The sequence below is a fragment of the Ruditapes philippinarum genome, unplaced genomic scaffold (genome assembly GCF_026571515.1).
Source record: "Ruditapes philippinarum isolate M1 unplaced genomic scaffold, ASM2657151v2 ctg1391_1_1_1_1, whole genome shotgun sequence".
Lineage (NCBI taxonomy): Eukaryota > Metazoa > Mollusca > Bivalvia > Venerida > Veneridae > Ruditapes > Ruditapes philippinarum.
Genome location: NW_026856604.1, coordinates 46,738 through 70,753, shown reverse-complemented (window position 1 = coordinate 70,753; position 24,016 = coordinate 46,738). Strand labels below are relative to the sequence as shown.

Here is a 24,016-nt window from a genome sequence, read left to right as displayed (position 1 = left end):
GGGCCTTAGCTCCAGGCCTGCTTTCCAGGAACGTGATATGTGTAACTACAATGTACATGTATTGTAGAGTGCCACAGGTTATGCTACATCTCAGTATCTAAGCTCTAGACACTGCCTTACAGGAAAACTTCAGACATAATGTTAAGGGTCTTGAAGCCTTCTTTTTATGAATCATACTAGAACTATCTACAAAATATTTGTAGGTCCACCTAAAGAAAAGCAATGTGAATTTAGTAAAATCTACTGTGTGGTTTGGGATAATCTGAGGAAAAAAGACAAACATCAGGCAATTATTAAAGCACACCTGTGAGTACTTTGTACACAGGTGAGCTAAAACACACAATCTGCCAAGAATACAAACAGGAATTTGTTACAATTTTATCCATTTAATCTGATGAACATAACAACACTATACTTTTTTAAAGCTGTTAGAATCTAATGTCTCTGTGACCAGTTTGAATTTTGCATGAACAGGTGTAGGATAAACATGCCAAAATTGTCTATGTATAGTCATGCCATTTTTCACTCTCTCATACAATGGACTGTCTGGATATGGATTCAGTTTTTCACTTGTACAAATAACTACTCCATCTTTGGCTGCAACTAGTGTGTTGTTCTTCAGAATTCCAACCTAAAATACAAAAGTGAAAGATCAAGTGACATGACCGCAAAACATATATTACATGTTGCTTTGTTTTATTCCTTACCCTGGCATTCATACACCCTTTATTTCAGTTTTGTTGAGGATTTTTTAGACTTCTTTTTTCTATTTTGACATTTGAAGCCATTCTGATTTTCTTACTGAAAATGCCACATTACATACTCACTGATTGGATGACTGAGTTAAATTAACCAATCAATTGCTGATGTGAACATGTCTGAGTGGTACAGGAGTTCATATTGTGGCCAAACACACAGGTCAGTTGGATGATTTGATGGCATGAAAATGTAGGCGTTGTTGTACAAAACAAACTGATAAATTACCAGTGTAACTCAGAAACAGATGCAAGACAAATAAGATAGCTCTTACTTGTATATAAATGTAAAAGTCAAGCTAATAATTATATCATATGTACTTCTGTATTGATGTCTAAACAAGCCTAGATATAAAACAAATAAGATATTGCTGTCCAGTTAAAGTCACTATTACTGTGAACATACTAAATAATCTTAGAAACTCAGATCTCAAATAAAACTGTCTTACATTTTCACCAGGATAATTTACAAGTCCAGACTGCTTCAGTAGGACCTCTCCTTTGTAAACAAATTCACCCTCTACCATGTAAGCCCTTTTGAACTTTCCTCTTACGCCAATGGGATTTCTTGGTCGCCCTTTCCTAAATTTAGTTCTAAATCCACAGCACTGTTGTATTATGGGTAAAGAACCTTCAATAAAAAAAGAAACAACATTTCTTTTTATAAGCGTTTTATAAAATAATCATGTTTTAGGAGAGTTTTTATAACAGACTTTAAAATTATATTTAAGTATACACTTCATGTATAAGAGACAGTAAAACACCTCAGACTTCATGAGTGATGGAAGTCTAGCTTACAGTATGTATACAAATATTTATATAATAAATAGTACAAATGGAAAAGCTGTTTGAGACCATGTTTTGGCCTTTGATCTTAAAGTATGACCTTGACCTTTGACCTAGCCATACTGTTTTTGAGCGCAACATGCCATTTCGTCATGTCAAATATTTGAGCAATGTTATTTGAAATTCCACCAGGTAGTGATTGAGTTATGGAGCAGACAATCTGTTTGAGACCATATTTTTAGCATTTGACTAAAGTGTGACCTTGACCTTTGACCTTACCATACGGTTCTTGTGTGCGACACGTGGTCTCATTATTGTAAACATTTGTGTTATTTAAGTTATTTCAAATTCTTCCTACTAATGACAGAGTTACAATCCGGACAAGCATAATCCAGACAGTCGCACATACATACACTGAACCGCCATTGTGACAACTATGTCCAGCTGTCAGCATCAGGCTCCACAAAAATGCTTGTGCCATAACTGAGAAAACAATGGACAGAACTAAAGAAAATGGAATTTTGAAAGGGGATCAAGCCTTGCGTCTGTAATTATCAGAGATTAAATTGTTCATGTTATGAAATTAAACCATCGATCTACATGATACTGCTTAACAATCAGTTCTGATTATGTCTAGCAGTTGTGTTGTCAGGGAACTGTTAATAAGGAATTTGGAGGTTACATACCATGAAGGAAACGTATGACTGCATAAATGTACAATTTTTTGAGGTTATCTACCATGCACATATACAAATAGTTAATAAAGGGATAATAAGGGATAAAGTTAAAATTGTTTATTCTTTAAATTTATGCATTAATTGATCTATTGTATATTTATGAGATTACGATTATAATATAATAACAATAATAGTATTTCATACTTTGTAATTTGTTTGATTACCATTTCTGACTGTGTGATAATCATGCATAGATACAGGTAAAAATATTGAATTTTAATATTGCTTTGATATGATTTTGATTTAAGTAATCAGTAATATAAATGTAGTTATTTGTAATTTACTTTTTCTTTTTTTATTATAATTGTTAAGCCATATATATTACTCTGTATGTATTTCATAGAAATAAGATGAAAATAATAATGGTATGTGCTCAAAATATGTAAGTGGTACGTAAACTCCAAAAATGGTACATAACCTCCTCGTACATAACAATAAAACATATATATGTATGCAGTCACGTACAGATAGCCAGTGAACACTGTCTATATTGTCTAGCTGTACAATTAGTAATAATATATGCAAATTTAAAAACTTTTAAAAGATAAAAGAATAAACCGATAGAATGATGACATGCACATCATTTACCAATATATTTCAGATTGCAAACTACCAGATTTCAAATGGGGCCGTGGGACCCGAGAAGTGTCTTGGGTGGGGGAGGGATGACGAATCGTCCTTGGACACTAGGCCCGATTTTTGCAGTGTGTGACCGATTTTGGTTTTAGGCCGAATTGGTCTTGTTTGGCTTGAAATTCATTTAAAGACGAACACATAGAAGAAAATTATCAAACTGTCATCACACAGAATAATTGCTCATTTGGATTTATTTTTTCATCTTATTAGATCATACAAACCTCGTAAATATGTACAAAATTCTAATTTAGTTAGCATCATTTTGATAACGGTGTCGTGAGAACAGCAATTTGTAGGTAAAGCTTTACCCGCACAATTTGGTTTCTGTACCAATCTCAGAGGTTCCAGAATTTTTTGTCTTTGCTTTACATTGCTTTACATTTTTTATTTTTTTCCCCCAAGTTTTATAACTGTCAAATTGGTCGAAAAATCGAAACAAACGCCCAAGACAATTTGTAATTGAGACATTTCACTCCCAAGACGGTTAACACCTAGACGTTTCACTCCCAAGACGTTTCACACCTAGACGTTTCACTCCCAAAACGGTTCATACCATCCGTTTTACTATCACTAAAGTCTTTTAGAGTTGTATAGACGTTTCACTTCCAATTATTTTTATTTGTGATGTTTCACAGAAACGTAAACAAGCCTACTTTCATTTCAAATGATAATTATATTTAATGTTACCTTCTTGTTGGGGGCGTCCGTGGCCGAGTGGTTAAGGTCGTTGACTTCAAACCGCTTGCCCCTCACCGCTGTGGGTTCGAATCCTGACAGGGACTTTGGATTCTTACATGTGAGGAAGCTATCCAGCTAGCTTACGGAACGTCGGTGGTTCTACTCAGGTGCCCGTTCGTGCCTGAAGTAATGCACGGAAGAGCACCTGAGGTCTTCATCCACCAGTAAAGCTGGAACGTCGCGATATAACCTATACTGTGTCTATGTGACGTAAAACCCCAAACAAACAAAACCTTGTTGAGCACGCTTGTGGTGAGCTTGACTCGATTGTCACTTTTGGGGTATTTTTAGATATATGTGCGTCTGTTTGTCTGGATTTGTCTGGTCTATATTTTGCTCATTCTTTGAAGGATTACAAAATAATTTGATACTGTTAACCATCATGATGGTGTGTCGCGCACAAAAACTTGGTCCACCGCTCAAAGGTTATGGTCACACTTGGGGGTCAGTGCAAAACCCTTGTCCGGAGTGTAACTTATACATGCATGGAGGGAATTTGATATAACTCTGGATAGATATTCTCCATAGTAAGGTAGAGTGTCGCATGAAAAAATTCAGGTGTCTGTGGAAAAGGTCAAGGTCACACTGGGGTCAAATGTCTAATAATAAATTAAAACATTCATTTGCGAGTATAAATTTTATATACATGGATGAATTTTAATACAACTTAGCACAAATGGTAGATCCATGTTGAGTTGAGTTGTCTTGCACAAAATGGAGGTCAAGGTCACAAGAGGTCAAAGGTCAAATAAAAATATTAAAATTTGTTCAAGCTGTATCTTGCTTATCCTTTGAAGTATTATGCTTAGTGGTCAACGGATATTTGTTGAGCCCTCTTGCACTAATTATCCAGTGCCTGCTACTGGCTTTATTAGTGTTTGGGTTTTTTTAGTTGAAATTTCCTTTCCTGTAATTACACCTATATTGTTCATAGAAATTAAAATGATTAAGATTTTTTTTAATCCCTCTTCAAAATAATCATTTAACATACTTATGAATAAGTTATTAACATTTTAAAATGATGAATTTTACTCATATTATCAGGGTTTCAAGTATAATCGGGACAAGCTTAAAACAGGTTAAATTGGCGCTACATGTCTACTTTCTAGTGCTGACAAATACCAAGTCAACATTCAGATAATCTTAAAATGTGATGTTTTTATGCCACTTTGTGGCATATAATGATTCACCGATGTGTGTGTGTACGTGCGTTTGTGTGTGCGTGTGTGTGCACATGTTGCATAGATTATATAGTGAACTTAAAAAATCTTCTTGTGAAAAACCACTAGTCCAATTTCAACCAATCTTGGCAGGATTGTTCAACGGGTAAAAGGGCTTCCAAAGTTGTTCAAAGAATTTGATTCCATGCAGAAATTTGGTTGCCATGGCAACCATATGGAATTATAAGAATAAATTTAAAATCTTCTTGTGAAAACCCACAAGGCCTAGAGCATAGATATTTTGCATGAAACATTGTGTAGTGGACCTCTGCCAAGATTATTCAAATTATAGCCCTTTGGTCAAAATTGGCTCTGCCCCAGGTGTAATTGATTTGGACTATGTACATGTACATATACATGTACTTAATAGTAATAAAGTAAAGTATTCTTGTCTGAAGGTACAAGCTTTGATATTCGGTATATTATTAGTTATAAAGATCGTTGACAGGTTATATGGCCCTATATAAACGGCTGTTTGTAAATATAACCCGAGCCGCTAGGCGAGGGTTATATTGCAAACAGCCGTTTATATACGGCCATATAACCTGTCAATAATCTTTATAACAAATTTATAATACAGCAAGCATCATTTTGTGGAGAAAAAGTAAGATATCGACAGCAGCCGTGTATACAGGGGCGTAACTGAGCTATTTTGGTATGTACTCCTTAACTAGGGGGGTTCGGGGGCATGCTCCCCCGAGAATTTTTTTTGAAAGAGGAAGCGATATCCTGGCATTTTGTGACTATCTCGAGGCTATATTGACAACATATTGGTAATGATTTCAAACTCTTTTTGTTAATTTTAAAATAGGTAAAATGAACAAGTACGTTACATGTATATATATCTACCATAGAACTTTTTTATATTTATACATGTATATCGATTTTTTTGCAGAAAAAAATTGTCATTTTGCGACTTTCAAACTGATGTTATAGCAACAAATCTCCCGTATTCAGTAAATTTTAAATAAAAAAAAAACGCTAGAAACGTCGAAAACTAAAGCAAGCGTTTGTTTTAATTGAACTGATTATATGTCATGTTTGGGTACAGAGCCTTGCTTTCTTTAGAAAAGCCGGGACAGCTGGACGGAATTGTCAAATTCACGTTAGTCCATCACATAAGCCACAGCTAACGCTGAGACTCTCGACAAAGATGAGTATATTTACACAATGCCCCAATGCTCTCAGAGGGATGACTGTCATTCTGCACGTTACTATTGTAACAATATATTAATTTAAGAACGATAATGGTCTGAAAATTGTGATTAAGTTCAGTGAGTGTTTTGGACTGTTAAATATTTCATTACAATACATGTATATATATACATATATATATATATATATATATATATATATATATATATATATAACGCGTTATATTACACGTTATATTACACGCAAAGATATTTCAAAATCTCCTTTCAGAAATGTCAGTAAATTAATTAAAAATTGTTGCATATAACATAGATTATGTGGATCATGTGAAAATACATTAAAGGACTCATTTAAGACCTTTTGTGATAAAGTAAATTCATAAGCAGATATATGCATGTACGACTTTAATAATGATGTAACTTGCTTGATGACTCATCGCAATGTTTTGCTGATCACAGAGAATGATAAATTTAATCTCAACAACTAATTTTAGAATATTACTATTCTTTTAAATAAATGCATAAAATTGAGAAGGAATTGTACATTCTTTGTCTCTTTCTGCCCTTTTTTGGCACGGCAAAGTCATTCTCTCAATCAAATGCCATTGAGAAATTACACCAATTTGTTACTTGTTTTCTGATTAAAAGATGAGATTAAAAATCAAACATTCAAAGCTACGTTGGCAGAACTCAGCCCCCTACACCTACACAATCCAGCCACACCAGCAGGGCACACAAAAGGCACCCAAGAGGACACAAAAGGGCCGATACGGGAATAGTAAAAAGTTTGGGAAAAAATTATTGCGGGCGACCTGCGCGCCGAATAAGAAGCACGATCATAAAACGGGCCACCAAGCCAATGCTTGGGGAATATCTCGGCCAAGAATAGGTTCTGAACAAGACACCTTAAGCTTTTCATAACTTACCTCCGTTGAATCTGTACAATATATCGCAATATAGATCATTTTAAAAGATATTAATTTATACTGTAGAGCGGGTTCGGGTATTTCTGAACACTTAAGCAAAAATATGTTATCTAACTAAAACAGATTGTCTTGGCAACTTCTCAAGTAGTCAGAAATGACACGGACTCACTTTTCTGCGGGATATTTCGAACAAATCATGATACATTATAGATACAAAAGCAGTACAACAGGATAAATTATGTCATTTGATGGAGGTAATTTATGAACACGTCGGGAGATTCTGAACTCATCGGAGGGTAAATCTGAACACTTTTGACTTTTTAAAAAAAACAACACAAACACTAAATACGTTCAGTTTAAACGGTTAAACGTTAAACATATGATTTGTTAGTGAATACATCCAAATTTAAAAATAAACATTCAAGTAAATTTCATTAAAATAAACACACTTTCAAATAACATTTAAATACTCAAAATAGTTAAAACATAACTTTTAAACTATTAAGTATCAGAAACATCCTAACCTTTCACAATACAGTTCATGCCATGTTAACATAATTGTGCTTTATTAAACAAAAGAAAAACTGGGTCTTTCAGAATTCTTAACATACATTCTGTTTTACTTTGTAATTCAACAGTAGTCACATTCAAATTGTAAATCTGCAATTTCACATTCAGACAATGAGAGCAAATCAATTGTTTTCACACAAGCTCTATGTAACCAACGTGGGCATTTGTGACATGTAATCCAGTTTTCGGAGTCTCCATCAAATGCCTGGTCACAAGAATAGCATTTGGTGGTAGAAAAACTTGTTTCTACATCGGCCATTTCATCATCAGCAAGGGAGATTTCAATAGCTTCATTTTCTTCATCTGTACTATCTATATCAGAATCCTTTGATTTCCGTTTCTTTTTAAGTTCTTGCTCTAATTTTTCAATTTGTTTTTTTCTCTTTAGTTCTTCCTTCTGCTGTTCTCGTTGTAGTTTCTTTTCTTCTTTATCCTTTTGCTTTTGTTTCAGCTGCTCCTCTCGCTCCTTCTTGCGTTCCTCTCTTTTAACTTTACTTGCTTCTTTTTTAGCATTTTCTTCCTGTTTAATTTGTTTTCTTTGTTCAAGCAGATCATGAAACTTTTTACCAGATATTGCTTTTGGGAGTGGTATTCGCTTTTGTTTACTTTTGCAAGCAGATTGTTTTGCTTTTGGAAATTTCAACACATCTGTGAAGGCTGGTGATACGTTTTGAGAAGGTGACGACATAATAGGTGCTATTGCTTGAGGTAAGTTATCACCTGAAACACGCTCAACGGAGTTGGTTGCAAGAATGGTGTCTGCATGAGAATCAGGCGTGACATGACTTTCAGATTTAGATGTACAACTGCTGCTACTTTTATCTGACACGAGTGTTTCAGGTGGGTGGTCGGAGGCAACTTTGTCAGAGGTGCTGTCACCTCTATTTGTAGCTGCTGGACTTGCCTGGGAAGATGCTGCAGCTTCTGTTGTATCGGCCTTGGAAAAGATTGTACTTGGTTCCATCTTAATAGTACCTAAAACCTTCTTTGGGTTCATTGGAAAAAGTCCACTGTCACGAAAGGCTTTTACAGCTATATCAACAGTTGTAGACTTTTCCCAGGCTTGCTTAAAAACGGCCGCAAACTTTTGTTTTGTGACATATTCTCCTATGTTGGCTATTTGGAAATCACGTACTGCTTGTTTCCAGGAATCCTTCAGTGAGCTGAATAGTTTCAGGTCGCAAGGTTGCAGCAGGTGGGACGCATGCTCAAGTAGGCAGTAAAGGATTATTTCGTGATCTCTACAAAACTTGGAGGCCTCTAATGTGCAGTGTGTAGAATGACCATCTACAAACAGGACTACAGGTCTTCTGATTTCCCTTTCAGACAGCGCAGGCTCAAATACCTCAGTTAGCCATGTAACAAAAAGTTCAGAGTCCATCCATCCGGACTCTGTCCTACCAAAGACAGCGTCAGCAAATCCTTCAAGAGGGTTATAATTAAACCTTACACCTGGATAAACAATCAAAGGTTTTACATACTGACCTGCCGCACTCATGCATGCTAATACAGTTACTTGTGTTTTATCAGAAGCAGTGAAGTTGTATATATTCGGAACACCCCTTGGCGACAAAACTTTACCACTTTTTGGACACAATGGAAATCCCGACTCGTCTGCGTTAAACCAGCGAGCGGGATTGTTCCATATGGAAGAATCAGATACCTCCTCGGCCATAAAATTACAGAATTCCTGAATCCAGCTTTCAATCTTAGCTGGGGTAATAATGTCTCGTTCTTTAGCAAGTTGTTGTGGTGTTGGTTCTCCTAATTGAGGATGCCTTTCAACAAATGCATAATACCAGTCTTTTCCCGGCCGATTATTTTTGAATGGGTTTGGTCGACCATCTTTATCCAGTATAACCTTTACTGTGTCTAACAATTCATTACGGGTTCGTCCAAACCCAACTTTGGCCATATGTAGAGCCCAATCTACAAGAGTAGATTCTTCTTCTGCAGTAAGTATGGTAGCTGGGCCGCATTTACAACCAATTACGGTCTTCTGGTTTACTTTGTCGGATAGAGTGCTCTTTGGAATACCAAAGGATGCAGCTGCCTGATTAAGTGACATGGATTTACTCCGAATTAGGTTCACTGCATGTTGCAATGTGTCAACAGTATAGGAACGATACTTCTTTGATCCAATTTGGCGACTCATCTGAAAAAGTTTAATTAGTAAAAACAGCTTAATATAGGGGAAAACTTACGCTCTAAACATGTGTTCATTTGAATCAGGAGGAGCTTGTCTTGTTTTTCAAACTAGATATTAAAACGAGCTCTTCTTAAATTTTGATGAATTAAGTCAAGTAACATGTTACAGAAAATTGTTCAGAAATACCCGAAATGAATAAATTTATTTCAGGTATTTCTGAACATCGTTTAAATGAAAATCAAATGCATCTGGGGACACAATCCATTAATAACACTTACAAGTAAGATGTACAATGTGTTTTTTTCCAGTTTAAGAGTCAATATCAACAAAAGTTAATAACAGATAATGTTAGCAAGTATTGTGTTACAATGTAAGGATGTAGTTTACCCGGGTGTAAAAAGTCCATGCTTTTCCAGGGATTTCCATGGAAAATAAGAGGCTGGAGTATTGGAACAAAATTTTCCAGCCTTTTCCAGCCTGAAGCTGAGAAAAAATGGGCTGGAAAAACAGGGAAAAAACATGGAACATTTTCCATGCTGCATGGAATATTTTCCATGTTTTCCATGGAAAAGCATGGACTTTATTCCATGCTTTTCCATGTACATGGAGTATTGGAACAAAAGTATGGATTTTTTTCCAGGGTATTCCATGTGTCTGCCAACCATAGAGGCTGGACTTATGGTAAATAGTCCAGCCTTGATGGAATAACATGGAAAAAAATCCAGCCTAATTCCAGCATCCCTGAATGTTCTTAAAATGTAAAATTCTGAGACGGAATTCAGCACAAGAATGTTTGGGTTGGAATTTTTATGAGTTTAACATGATCACATATTTCATTTACAAAAATTTAATACATATCCTTTAGTCCAAATACAGAATAGAGCCTACATTCACTTTAACACAAACAGTTTTTTTCCAGCTGCAGGTTTGGGAGGTTCTGTTTTTTTTAGTATCCAACACTTTGTTTTTAGCAATTATTTTGCTCTTCGTCTGTCAGTGAGAAACTGTTTCAATCTTAAATTTGTTTCAAACAATTCTGATTATTTAAATTACTATTTCTTTTATTGAAGTCCATTTTTAGTCCTCTGCCTGTGTTTCCTAGAACTTCTTGTGGTTGTGCTCACCTTTAAAGATAAAATTCATGATTAATTAAACACAGATGCGGTAATGAATTATGTTTTATTGCATATATGCAGTTATATTTCATATCTTTTAATAACATCAAATCTAATGTTTCAACAGTATTAACTATTAAATATTAACTATGCTTATGCATATTCAAAAATACTAAAGCAATGCAGTATATCTTATTTCAAAGTGCACAAGTGTTTAAGAATTTCTCTGTATAAGAATTAAGTAAATTTGTGACATTATTTATTACCCAGTATGTATTTTTTCAAGAAAAGACATGGAATAAAAAGTATTGAGATTTAAAAATATACCTTTTCAGGATTAATACTGCACATCATTATGAAACACTGCTGGTAATTCTCACAGTCAGCACTTATGTCCCAGCCTGCAAATGTATAATGTAAAATGTAATTTTAGATTGTTCCATTGAAAACACAACACATACATGTAAAATAACAAATGTTTATGATGACCCTGTTCAGCTGTACAAAACTACTGATTGTACCATTTAGTCCTATTTAATCAAATTGATTTAATTTGTTTAATTTGCAGGAAATGAAAAAGATCTACTAACATGTCATTTAAACAATATACACAATCATTATAAAGAAATCATTGAATAATTTATATTTTACAGATTATACATGTATAGATTAAAAACAATTATCAGAAAAACAAATGCATGAAGTTGAAAATATAAAAACAACCTTGATCTCTTGTTACAAATGTTGATAGTTTGATATATAACCTGTTACTTAAGGTTTATAAATACCTGATTCTGTTGTATATCTCCTTGTCCCAGGTGATTCTGATTGTTATCATACCAATACTTAAATTCTTTAAAATCTTTAACAAAACAATATATCCAAAACTGCTAAAATATCAAGTACATCCTCTGTAATTTGCACTCTTTGCTGACCCAGATATCTTAGAATTCAAAATTTACAACAGTTACTGGACAGGTCTATCATTATGTAAAGCAGGGTTAATCTACTCATCATTTTAACTTTTATTCTTTGAGCGTAAAAGAAAATATCAAATAGCTAATATATAATATAGATTTTAAAGATCATTACAAAATTTTGTACAAAAAAGATTGCAATGTCCTTCTAGACACATTCTGCATGTGAAATTTATAATTCTATCTCTCCCCAAAATAATCACATGGAACAGCCTGATCTGTCGGAATGACCAGTGGAGTAAATTAGGCATACACAGATGGTTGGGAAAATGCTGGTCAATGAGTTTTATTAGAGCTCTGATCTGTGTAGCGTAAAATCTCAGTGGATGTAGTATTTATTTTCCTAAATAAAAGCAATATATATTGATCAATTTAATATAGAATATATATGAGATTCTTTCATGCAGTGTTTTTGTTTTGTTTATTTATTGATTTATTTATTGTTATCCAAAAACATGAATTCTTAGAATTTAAAAATGGCAAGCAATGCAATCCCATCTTGATTATTATAGTGTCTAAATGATAGAATCACAGACTTTAATTAATTTATAGTTAAACTTAAAGCCTGTAATTAAATGGATATTATTTCATTGTACATAACTTCATAATAATAATATGTATTTAACAATCAATTCATTTATGTCTTTAGCATAGACATTTTTTCTGAGATACCCTTTTCCAACTACATGAAATGTATAAAGTGTGAAATTTCAAATCATTTACAGTAACTTGTATTAAAATAAATGATGATTTTATATTTTCTTCGTAAATTTACAATATTGAGCTGAATATATAAAGTAAGAATTTTCTTGTTGTAATTTTTACAAGTTTTTTCCAGCATACTTAGAGAAAGTTTAACACATTTCCAGCATCAAAAAAATCTAAGTTCCACTTTCCATGCTACATGGAAGTAAAGTCCATGGTTTTCCAGACTTTTACCACAAATGTCCAGCCAATTTCCAGCCTATTCCAGCAATGCTGGAAATGGCTGGACAAAAAAAGTCCATATAGCATGGAAAAAATACCAATTTTCCATGAATTTCCATGGAATTCCATGCTTTTCCACAGTTTTCCAGGGTTTACCAGCCTCTCTTCCAGGCTTACCCTGGAAAATCTACACCCGGGTAAAGGTGTTAAAACGATGACTTCAAATATATTTTTCAAAAAATAAAACTCACCTTGGGCAGCGTCTGCAAAAAAATTACCGGAAGTAGAAAGGGGTGGGCTTGATTTCATAATTCTGAGTTAAAATCTCAGAACAATGTTCATTTAACACTAAAATATGACAGTGTTCAGAAACTACCACGTGTTCAGAAATACCCTAACCCGCTCTATATGTTATGAAATATTCATATAATGATTAAGTCGAAAGAGACAGTAGGCCTGTATGTGCCCCGACCACTCTACCCCCTATGTTTTTATCACTTTTTTAGAACATTTAGCGCATGTGATTTTTTTGAATACAGGATTGATTTGTACGCACGGGCGTACAGGAGTACGCCTAGTTACGTCCCTGGTATATAAAACTATATAAACGTCACGATTATCCAGTGAAAAGCGACGTTACAAACGTGCAGTATTATGAAATATCATCTATAGGTCCTTTACTAAAGTTGTTCAAATTTAGCCCCTTGTATTAAAATTGGCCGGGGGGGGGGGGGGGGGGGTACAGCTATGCAGCTCTGAAATTTGAACCATGTGCACAGATTAAGATGTAAATTGAACTTTGATATCAGCTGACCTAGATTTTGACAACTGCCTTGTCCTTTGATGTACAGTCATGAAATTAAGGCCATGTGAAATATGACCTTGACCACCAAATTCACTAGACTCAACTGCATTATGGCAAAGTTCAATTGTACAGAAACAAACAAAAAAATCTTCTGTTCGGGGGTCTTCCTACAATATTATTTAGTGTTGTATTAATGCGGTTGCATAGCATTTTTCACAAACGAAATCTTGTTTTTAAAAATATCAGTAAAATATCCAGATAAATGAGTTAAAATTGCAACTTTAATTTTAATTACTTCACAGAAATCTCTATATGGAACTTGGAATATATTGAATAGCAAGGTACATGTATGCGTGTACACAGCAAGATTGTAACCTTGTGCATTTTTGGTTACCGTTAAGATTGAAGTGTAAAATATGTTGATGCACACATTATCTGGAACTCTGACACAGTGTTGTTTAATGTTTATTTTAATGCTTATTTTGGGCCTTAATCTTTTCACATACATTATATTTGTTTCTATAAATTTTAGGTTTGTGCAATATCAAGATGAAAAAACAGACTTGTAGAAAAGATTTCATATCAGATGGCTCTTCCAGTGATGATGACAGTCTTCCTGAGCTTGGTAGTCTAAGAGATAGGTTAGTCAGAAAAAGACAATTTAGTAAACTGTCATCTTGTGCCAGTAGTATTGAGACAGTGCCACAGCCAGCTTACACTGACTTAAATCAAGAAGAAAAGTTAAATGGACAACATAGTGCATCCAATAATTGCGGTATCATTCCACAGTCTTGGAATGATGTTAATATGAACAATGACAGTGTTAGTCCTGTAGGTGAACTTGAGTATGAGCCAGTTTCTTGTGTCTCAGGAAAATCTTTTCAGACAGAGCTATCTGACATCACTGACATTGAAACAGGCCCTAAAATAAAAACTCAGTCTGATAAACTTTCAGTAAACAATAAACATGTAGAGGTTAGTAAAAGTAATGAAGTTGAATCCAAGAAGAAAAGAACAGCTGAAGAAATACAAGAGAGGAAAAGAAAGGCTCAGGTAATCATGACAGAAATTTACCATGATTATATGAGTGTAACTTAGACAGCTGTTATGATCTCTAATAATAATTGTGTACAATAAGCTAAAAATGTCAAAAAATGATGGTTGGTTTAAAGCTTAGACAGTTAAATGGTCTGGTTGTCAAAAACATTTAATGCACCAGCAAATTCTTAACTTTTTGGCTTCATTATCATATTGCATGGTTTAAATATAAATAAAACCACATAGCAATGTTCTCTTGTTTAGCTTAAAATTTCAAGGCGAAATTATTGTTGATATAATTATGTTACATTATAAAACTAAAATACATGGCATGTTTAAATGGCACAACAACCCTTTAGACAAGACCCTCAAGTCGACCATACTGACCTTGACCTTCACTCAAAAATGACCTTCACCATGATAAAGGTCAAATTTTTAATTTTACATTATTTTGGATACAAATGGCTATAACTTTGTTATTTATGAATGGCTTCTCTTCGTACTTGGAGTTGACATTGAATGTTCAGGACAAGATCTTCAGGAAAACCAAACAGAACTTAACCTTGACTCATAAATTACCTTTACATTTAAGGTCAAATTATTGAATTTTGTTACATTTCTGCTAAAACTGGCTATAACTTTTCTATTAATGAATGGATACTTTTTCAAACTTGATCACATTAATGAACACTTGATTGTTAAAACTACAATACTTTAAACTTTATATCTATAATAAAATGACTTGTATCATGAGGCTTGGGGATATCCATTCCGATGAAATTGCTTGTTACTACAGATTGATTCGGAATTTTCTGTTACAGAACAGATTAGATTGACAACATTGTATATATTGTATTCCATAACTTATAGACATACAAAAATTTCAGAATAGTTTCGTAAATAAATGATTATTTTAACTATGAAAAAAAATGAAAAGATGATGAATGATTTTAGGGGAGTTTTGTCCTATTAAGACAACAAAAAATTTATTTCAGGAAAAGAAAGAGGAGAGAGATAAATTAAAAGCAGCTAAAGAATCTGAAAAAGAGATGAGAAAAGTTGAGAGAGAATCAAAGAAACAGTTTGCTTTGGGCTCTTGCTTGAAAGTTTGTATAATTGTAATCTTGTAAACCTTTAAAATTTATTTTTAATATTGTGAAATTACATGTATTTTTTCAGCTTGACTTTGAAAAAAAATAGAGTTATTGTATAAGTCATGTTGGCGTTCCCGTCCTAATCTTTTGATCAAAACTTTTTAGTTCTTAGTGTATTGTCTTCATACTTAGCCACAACAACCCTTGGGACAAGACCTTCAAGTAGAACAGACTAACCTTGACTTTCATTCATAAATGACCTGGACCTTTAAGGTCAAATTTCTAAATTTTGTTGGATAATCTTGTCATCGTCCTCACCTAAATACGAAGCTAATTTTTCAGACTTGTAACCTACTTTCTCAATATACAATTTAATTTTCTTTGCATATTCTGACACTTCTGTCATACTTAAAATATTTTGATTTGTTAATATCCCATGTGTTGATGCATTATGATCTGAATATTGTATATTATAGATAGAAGAAATGTAGCAAGTTTAAAATTCATATTCTATAAGTAAATATCCAAGTTAAATTTTAAATCCAGAGGTATTTATAACAAAAATAAATTTTAACTGCTGATATCTAGCTTTGTGGTTATCTAACATGATGGGCACATGTCCCATAACTCTGGATTATCTTTTTTATTTCTGGGGGAGTATGGTCCCTCATACAGATCAGATGAATTTGTGTTTAACTGTTGTTTTTGGTTACTTAACTTATTACTAAAACATTTCAGTACATGAAAGTACTCATAGATACCAACATAGTAAATGAATGTGGACTGGGTATGGATTTGTTCAAGGCATGTAATGAATTGGGAGTTACATGTGAAACCAAGGAGTTACCTGTGCCATTTACTATAATTTGGCTGAGACAGGTCACAGAGTGCAAATTGTCAGCTGATAATAAGGTATGTTTGAATACTAGAACAGCTTGTCAACCATGCAGTTGGCTAACAAACCTTTTATTTTCATCTTGTTGTGGTCAACGGGAGCTATTGTGATAGCTCTTGTCATCTGTTGTTTACATTTTTACTTAAACAATATCTTCTCCTTAACTTCTTCACTCATAGTGATGAAACTATTATACAAGAATGTTCCTTGTATTGCTGATTTGGTTCCCATCTTCTGAATAAGAAGGACACTAGTGCTAAAAATAGAAAAAGTGTAAACTATATCTCCTCTTTAACAATTTAGAAGATGTTGATAAAACTATAGAGGAATGATAAATAGAAAGCTCTTACTTGGGGTGCAAGATTTCACAAATGCAGTCTTTGTTTACAGTTAGAGACAGCTCAAATTGAAACTGAAGAACAAGAAATGCTGGTTGTTATTCCTGTGACAGACTTTGTACACATGGTCAACACATTCAAACAGGTAACATGGTCAACACATTCAAACAGGTAACATGGTCAACACATTCAAACAGGTAACATGGTCAACACATTCAAACAGGTAACAAGAGAAAATTTATGCAAGGCAAAAGTAAATGGCAAGTTCCCCAGAATCAAGATGTAACATTTGCAAAGGCCATTATCTCAGCTCTGTGTATTAAACTTTTAAGGGAAAATTGGTATTCATTATACTTTATATTGAGTGTAAATCAGTAAGTGCATGCAACTTTAAAAGCAAATTCTTACCATTGTTTAGTAGTCTAAAAGTTCAAGGCCTATGAACATAATGACCTAATAAAACAACACCAGGTATATTACAACAAGTGAGGTTTTAAACATGCTTAAAATGGCTTGGACGGAATTGTCAGCTGTGCCCTGCATAGAAGAGCTGAATAGAATGTGTCTGTTTAGATCTTCACAGTTGTTCAATGTCTTAGTTTGCCAGGAATCCGACATCATGTATTTTATTTATATATAGTAAACTGGGTTCATTACATAAAATCAGACAGTTGCACAGACCATTATTTGTATACGGACATTAGAAAACATTGTCTTTCCATTTGAAAAAAAGATGTAAATATAAATGTTTTGCAACAATGAAGGAAATTTAAAATAGGTCCTGAAGTGTAAAGCTGGTGTATTTGACTGTTTTATATGTACTTGTAATTTTTTTTATTGATTACTCACATAATAAATCAGGTTATTCTGCAGTAAATCATGTGTATGGTATAATTAAAAATCATATAAGCATGAGTCTGATGCATTAACCACCTGGCCATGATGCCAGCACTTTTGTCATGGTAGAGTAAAGCATTCATCCTGCATATCAAAAGCTCTGCCAAATCTACATAGTTGATCTTATTTGTAAAGTCACTTTCTATGTGTTCCTCTTTGTATTTGTGTTTGAGTTTAGCTTTAACCCATTCCCCTATAGAAGTATCTCTGGTGGCCTACATAGATGTACACCTTGAGGTTTTTATCTATTACCAAATGGAAGAACCTTTGGACACCTCAGTTTGATATTTCAAAAGTGACTGAGGACTCTCCAAGTAAATAAATCACCATTTACTGGAGACATACAATAAGTAGACAGTAAAACATGTTTGATACTTGATTGGTTGATAAACATAATCTAAGAAATAAAATCATATAAGAATTTTTTTAGCTCACCTGTCACAAAGTGAAGGGGGTCATTGATTTTCCCTATATACATATAGTAAAAACTTAAAAAATCTTCTTTTAAAGAACCCAAAGAGCTAGAGCTAAGATATTCAGCATGAAACATGTTCTAATGGATGTCTATCAAGTTTGTTCAAATAAGAGCCCTTGGGTCAAAATTGGCCCCGCCCCGGGGGTCATTGATTTTCCTTATATGTGTATAACAAAAGCTTAAAAAATCTTCTTTTAAAGAACCCAAAGAGCTAGAGCTAAGATATTCAGCATGAAACATGTTCTAATGGATGTCTATCAAGTTTGTTCAAATAAGAGCCCTTGGGTCAAAATTGGCCCCGCTCCGGGGGTCATTGATTTTCCTTATATGTGTATAACAAAAGCTTAAAAAATCTTCTTTGAAAAAACTCAAATAGCTAGAGTTTAGATATTAAGCATGAAGCATCTTCTAGTGAGTGTCTACAAAGTTTGTTCAAATAAAAGCCTTGGGGTCAAAATTGGCCGGCCTGGGGGGATATTGATTTTCCTTATATGTGTATAGCAAAAACTTAAAAATCTTCTTTGAAAAAACCCGAATAGCTAGAGTTTAGATATTAAGCATGAGACAATTTATAGTGTCTACAAAGATTGTAGAAAAAAATTGAAAAAATCTTCTTTTAAAAAACCCAACGAGCTAGACCTTAGATGTTTAGCATGAATTTCTAATGGGTGTCTACCAAGTTTGTTCAAATAAAAGCCCTGGGGTTTAAACTGGCCCTGCTCCGGGGGCCTATATACAGGTGAGCGACTTCAGGGCCATCATGGCCCTCTTGTTTATTAAATAAAAAAAAAATGAAGTTTCATGTAACAAAAACAAATATTTCATTTTATTGTAATTACAGAAACAGAGAGGTGATAGTATAGAAGGTGTTTCATTCAAAGACCATATCGAACATATAAGAACTTGTCAGCCTGATAAAAATATCACGATTGTTGTTCCTGGTCTACAGCAGTACCTCAAGTAGGTATAAGTTTTAGACATACAATAAGAACACTATATGCCCTTAAAAAACATGTTTTATTGTGTTGCTGAACAGCCATAGCAGTGAGTTATTATGTCTCCCAAAAATGTTGGGAGATATATTGTTTTTGCCTTCGCTGTTTGTCCTTTCGTCCTTCACAAAACTTATCCAGACTACTGCTCAGAAACTACTGTCGCAATTTTATCCAAACTTTACAGGAATGATGAATACCATGTTTAGTATTGTGTTTTTCTGCATTTCAGGTTCAATGATATTTGTTACGGCCCTTAAATGATTTTTATTTTTTAAAGTTTTGTTTGGACTTCATCTCTTATACTACTAATGCAATTTAAATGAAAATTTACAGGATTGATAAGTATCTTAAGTACTTGTTCATATTAAATGGGTTTTTGGGTTAAATGATTTTTGGTTGAGTTATGACCATTGAATATAAAACATGATTGCCCAGTTGAAGATTTTTCTCTCTCCTACTTCACAGTAGCTTCAACATGCAATTGGCTAACATGAGGCAGCACATGATCACTGACCGCTCTTGTCTTTTAAAGATTTGTTTAAGCCTTTTATTTGTTTGCTTTTAGAAAAATTTAAAAAGTCAACATTGCCCCAGTCTGACGATGGCTCTTAAGTTTAGCTTAATTTGTTATCATCTACTATAGTGGGCAGATTTGATTTATCCTGGGACAAAACAACACTTGGCAACACCGACATGTTGAATAGTTTAAGGATGACTTTGATTTGTAAATGGCATTGACAGTAGAGTTCAATATGAAATTTGTGTTATAATTTGTCAGAGAAAATCATGTTTTCTAGGAATATTCTTTCCTACAATATTCTTCCTCTTCCACTTGAGAAATAAGCCGCGTCACGACAAAACCAACGTAATGCATTTGCGACCAGCATTGATCCAGACCAGCCTGCGCATCCGCGCAGTCTGATCAGGATCCATGCTGTTCGCTGTCAGTTTCTCCATTTGTAATAGAGTTGGTAAGGGAATAGCATGGATCCTGATATGACTGCACGTTTGCGCAGGCTGGTCTGGATCCATGCTGGTCGCAAACCCATTACGTTGGTTTTGTCATGACACGGCTCAAATAAGAAAAAGCATGATCACCGCTTGGCAGTACTCTTGTAATATTTCATAACGTAGTAGATGAACTGATGTTTTTTAGGGATCTAATGTTAAACATTATTTATGCTTGCAGAGAGTTGAAATCCAAGACACAAGCACATTACCGAGACAAAGTTAAATCATCTAATTCATGTGACAAAAGTAAACAAGGGAAGGGAAGATCTGGACTAGTTACAGTGTCTCAAGTGGATGTGGAGGAAGCAGTCACATATTCATTACTTCATAATGGTTGTACTACTGTAATGCTTGACACATCAGAGGATGTAGCCGACATGGTTAGAAGATTCTCGAAAGCTGTTGCTGAAAGAGTTGCTAAGTAAGAAATATTGAGATTGTGAAATACTACACATTTTATACAGCCATTGATAACTTGGGTTGTTATATGTTATGGTTTCTTGTCTGTCCATCTAGGTAAACATATAATGCTTCAAAATCCATTCTACCCATAATATTAGTTAAAAAAAGGAAGAAAACCTTATAAACTGTCAACTCAAGGTTAAGGTCACTCTTTAAGGTTAAATTTCTTACAATTTCTTTATCCTTTACCCCTTGAAGGATTTGCTTAAATTTTAACTTAAATGCTTTCTCATAGCAACCTTAGTAACCATAAATTTTTACTATTTCAGATACATGTATGAACTTTGTGATAACAGTTTTATATTAGACCTTATTTCTGCTTTTCATTCATGGTTAACAATGTTAATTTACTGTATGGAGACCTGAGTATCTATTGCCTACAGTGATATACTTGTTACACTCTTCCTTCTATTGCCTTTGCTAACTTTTGTGTATTGAATACATTTACAAATGTGCAGGTTTGGGGAACATCAATTTTGTTAATTATTGCTTTTTGTTATTTTTCATGACTGTTTAATTTTTGTCTGGAGCATATTGATCTCTCAAACAAATCTTTTGGGCATAATTTTATGTTAGAATAGATTTTATGACTGTCATCTATGTAAGAAACATAATTATTTTTACAGAAAAGACAGATTTGATCCAGTATTTTCTTTTCTTGAGGAGGGCACAAGTGGAGTAAAGGTTGAAAAGAATATGGTTGGTTTATTGAAAGTGTGGAAACAACAACTTTTACAATTCAAGAATATAAGTCCCGATATAGCACAGGCAATCATTGCTGAATACCCTAGTCCATTACTACTTAGAAAGGTTTGTGAACGTTTGTTGATCATAGATACTTTAGGGGTACTTTAGTTGCCTCTATTATAAAAAATGTTACTTGTGAGGTTTAACAGATCAAGAAGATCAAAGTAATAACCCCATAATGTCAGCTGATTGAGAATGTTCAACTGTTCATTTATTGTCACAATCTGAAACTTTAAGTGTTGTCGTCATTTGTCTCCACTGTCTGTCCATCGGATCAGAATTTACCCTGTCAAAGGACCAAGGGGACACTTTGCTTATATATACTTGTATAGGGACATAGTTATAAGTCTTCTTTTGTGAAACTACAATTCCAAGAGCTTAGATATTTGGTATGTAGCATTGCCTGCTGGACCTCAGAAACTATATCGGTCATACCCCTAGGTCAAAAATGACCCAGGGTGGACATTTAGTTTACATAGACTTGTATTTATAAAAATGTCCAAAAATTCTTACTCTCTGAAAATACAATTCCCAGCGCTTAAATATTTTGCATATGATATAGCATCACCTTGGGATCCTTAACAAAAGTAATATAAATCATCACCCCTGGGGTTTGCCCAACCTTAGAGTCACTGAGTTTATATTGACATGAATTGACAAAATACATTTAAGTTTCTTCTCAGAAACAACAGTACCCAAGGCTTTGATTTTTGACATTGCCTAGTGAACCTCTATAGAACATGTATAAGTCATGCCCCTGGGTCAAAAATAGTCCGACCCTTGGAGGCACTTAGTTTATATAAACTTTACAGTGAAAAATGTCTTAGAAAACCTTGTCTCCAAAACAACAATGCCCAGAGCATAGATATTTGGTATGAAGCATCAACTGGTAGTCCTCTTAAACTTCCTATAAATCATGGCCGCTTGGGTCAAAACTGTTTTGCACTCAGGAGGTCAAGTAGTTATAGGAAAATTACTTTTAGTCTTCTTGTGTGAAATTGCAATTCCAAGAGCATTGGACATATTTGTCATGTAGCATTTCAAAGCAGACATCTCCAAATATTTAAAAAAAAGTTTTTCAGCTTTGACGAAAACCAAATGTGACCAAATTACTGTCTTTAACATTGAAAACTAAAATGTTTGACCTTTTCAAGCAATGTGTGTGATCCAGGGCCATCATGATCCTCTGGTTTATTTATTGTTTTATGGTTTTCTTCCTATTTTCAGGCATATCAGAAATGTTCAACAGAAAAAGAAGCTGTCAAACTCCTTGAAAATATTGTTGTAAGTTTTTTTAACTTTAAATTTTATATTGCTAGCAGTAATGATGACATCAATATCTTTAACACCAGTATATAGCCAGGAGAGCTTGTTCATTGTTAAACCAGACAATATTGTACACTGCTTTATTTAAATATTCTGAAGTCCATCAAAGACATATAGAGGATATTTGTTTATTTTCGTGTAAAATGTAATTATATTTCATTGAGTGAGCTTTATAAACAGTATGCTCACAAATGGTTTAGCCAGGAGTAAGAATACTGATTTTAAAGTTAAAATTACATCTTACACAACAAACAAATTTTCTTTTTATTTTATGCTTAAATACAAATTTAAATGAAATTTCTTAAGTATTAACTTGAATATCAAAATCCCCCACCCCACAGGTAGCCTCAATTTCAGACGAATCTCACAATCTGTAAAAAGACTTTAACAGAGATATATTTGATTGCCATGTCTTTGATCTTAATATGTAAAATATTACATGTAAAATTCTGAGTTAGTGTTGGAGCATTTCTAAAATTGAGTTGGACTGGAAGCATTTTTATTTTTTAACAAAACATGCGAAATATTAACTTGAATAGAAATATGCAAATTAATTCTAATAAATCATAACATCACTCAATGCTTTGATATCTGAAAATTATTCTCAAGATGTTATACAATATGATTTACTGTTAGGTGTGTGTTGTTGTTTTTTGACTAAACTTTTGCAACTTAACAGTAAACTTTTTTTATACAGTAGCCATTCTTTTCTTAAATGATTTCTTATAATAAAAACATAATAAATTATTGTACTTGCTAGTGGACAGATTATTGAGAGGATTCAGCAGGATGACGTAGTATCCTACAATTATTGGACATACTCTAAAAAATCTAAAGTCAAATCCTATAAAGTTATAGCTTTAAGGTAGAGAATCAGACTAGAGTATACCAGTAGGGGTCTGCTACATTGTCTGTGACAATCTCTTGTTTTGTTTTGTTTACTTTAAAATATGAGCTAATTATATGTTCACTTGACTGAAAATGACTTGTTATTTCAATCTCCCTATGAAGAGTAGTTTTGTTTATGTTTTCAGGTGAGAAGAGGGGCTGGTGTCTTAGAAACAACAAGACGTGTAGGGAAAGAACTATCACGAAGAATTTTCATCTTCTTTACAAGCGAAGATGCTGAACTAGTTATTAAATGAATAATGAATCAACTAAATTAACTTCTGAGATTTTGAGATTGTGTAAATGATAACTATTTTTAAATTAACAAATAAATTAATTAAAAAATAGTAATGAA

General features: G+C 33.7%; 3 protein-coding genes across 5 annotated transcripts; 1 reads left to right on the top strand and 2 right to left on the bottom strand.

The window, feature by feature from the left end:
• Positions 1-366: 366 nt before the first annotated feature.
• LOC132747106 (uncharacterized) lies at positions 367-3,264 on the bottom strand. The gene is made up of 3 exons (XM_060736421.1): positions 3,136-3,264; positions 1,205-1,386; positions 367-631 (listed from the first exon to the last, which is right to left on the bottom strand). Exons 1-3 carry the CDS (start codon positions 3,173-3,175, stop codon positions 410-412), a joined length of 444 nt encoding a protein of 147 aa, XP_060592404.1. The 5' UTR covers positions 3,176-3,264; the 3' UTR covers positions 367-409.
• On the top strand, positions 2,921-24,016 carry LOC132747105 (probable crossover junction endonuclease EME2). 3 transcript variants are annotated; one of them, XM_060736419.1, is made up of 10 exons: positions 2,921-3,138; positions 14,028-14,548; positions 15,529-15,639; positions 16,366-16,539; positions 16,913-17,005; positions 19,074-19,192; positions 20,417-20,659; positions 21,327-21,510; positions 22,675-22,731; positions 23,808-24,016. In XM_060736419.1, exons 2-10 carry the CDS (start codon positions 14,045-14,047, stop codon positions 23,916-23,918), a joined length of 1,596 nt encoding a protein of 531 aa, XP_060592402.1. In that variant the 5' UTR covers positions 2,921-3,138; positions 14,028-14,044; the 3' UTR covers positions 23,919-24,016. The 3 variants fall into 3 exon arrangements, with proteins under 3 accessions (XP_060592402.1, XP_060592401.1, XP_060592400.1); XM_060736418.1 differs by having other exon boundaries at positions 3,072-3,210; XM_060736417.1 differs by lacking the exon at positions 2,921-3,138 and adding an exon at positions 3,141-3,255.
• Positions 7,584-9,677, bottom strand: LOC132747114 (jerky protein homolog-like). The gene has a single exon (XM_060736428.1). It carries the CDS (start codon positions 9,675-9,677, stop codon positions 7,584-7,586), a length of 2,094 nt encoding a protein of 697 aa, XP_060592411.1.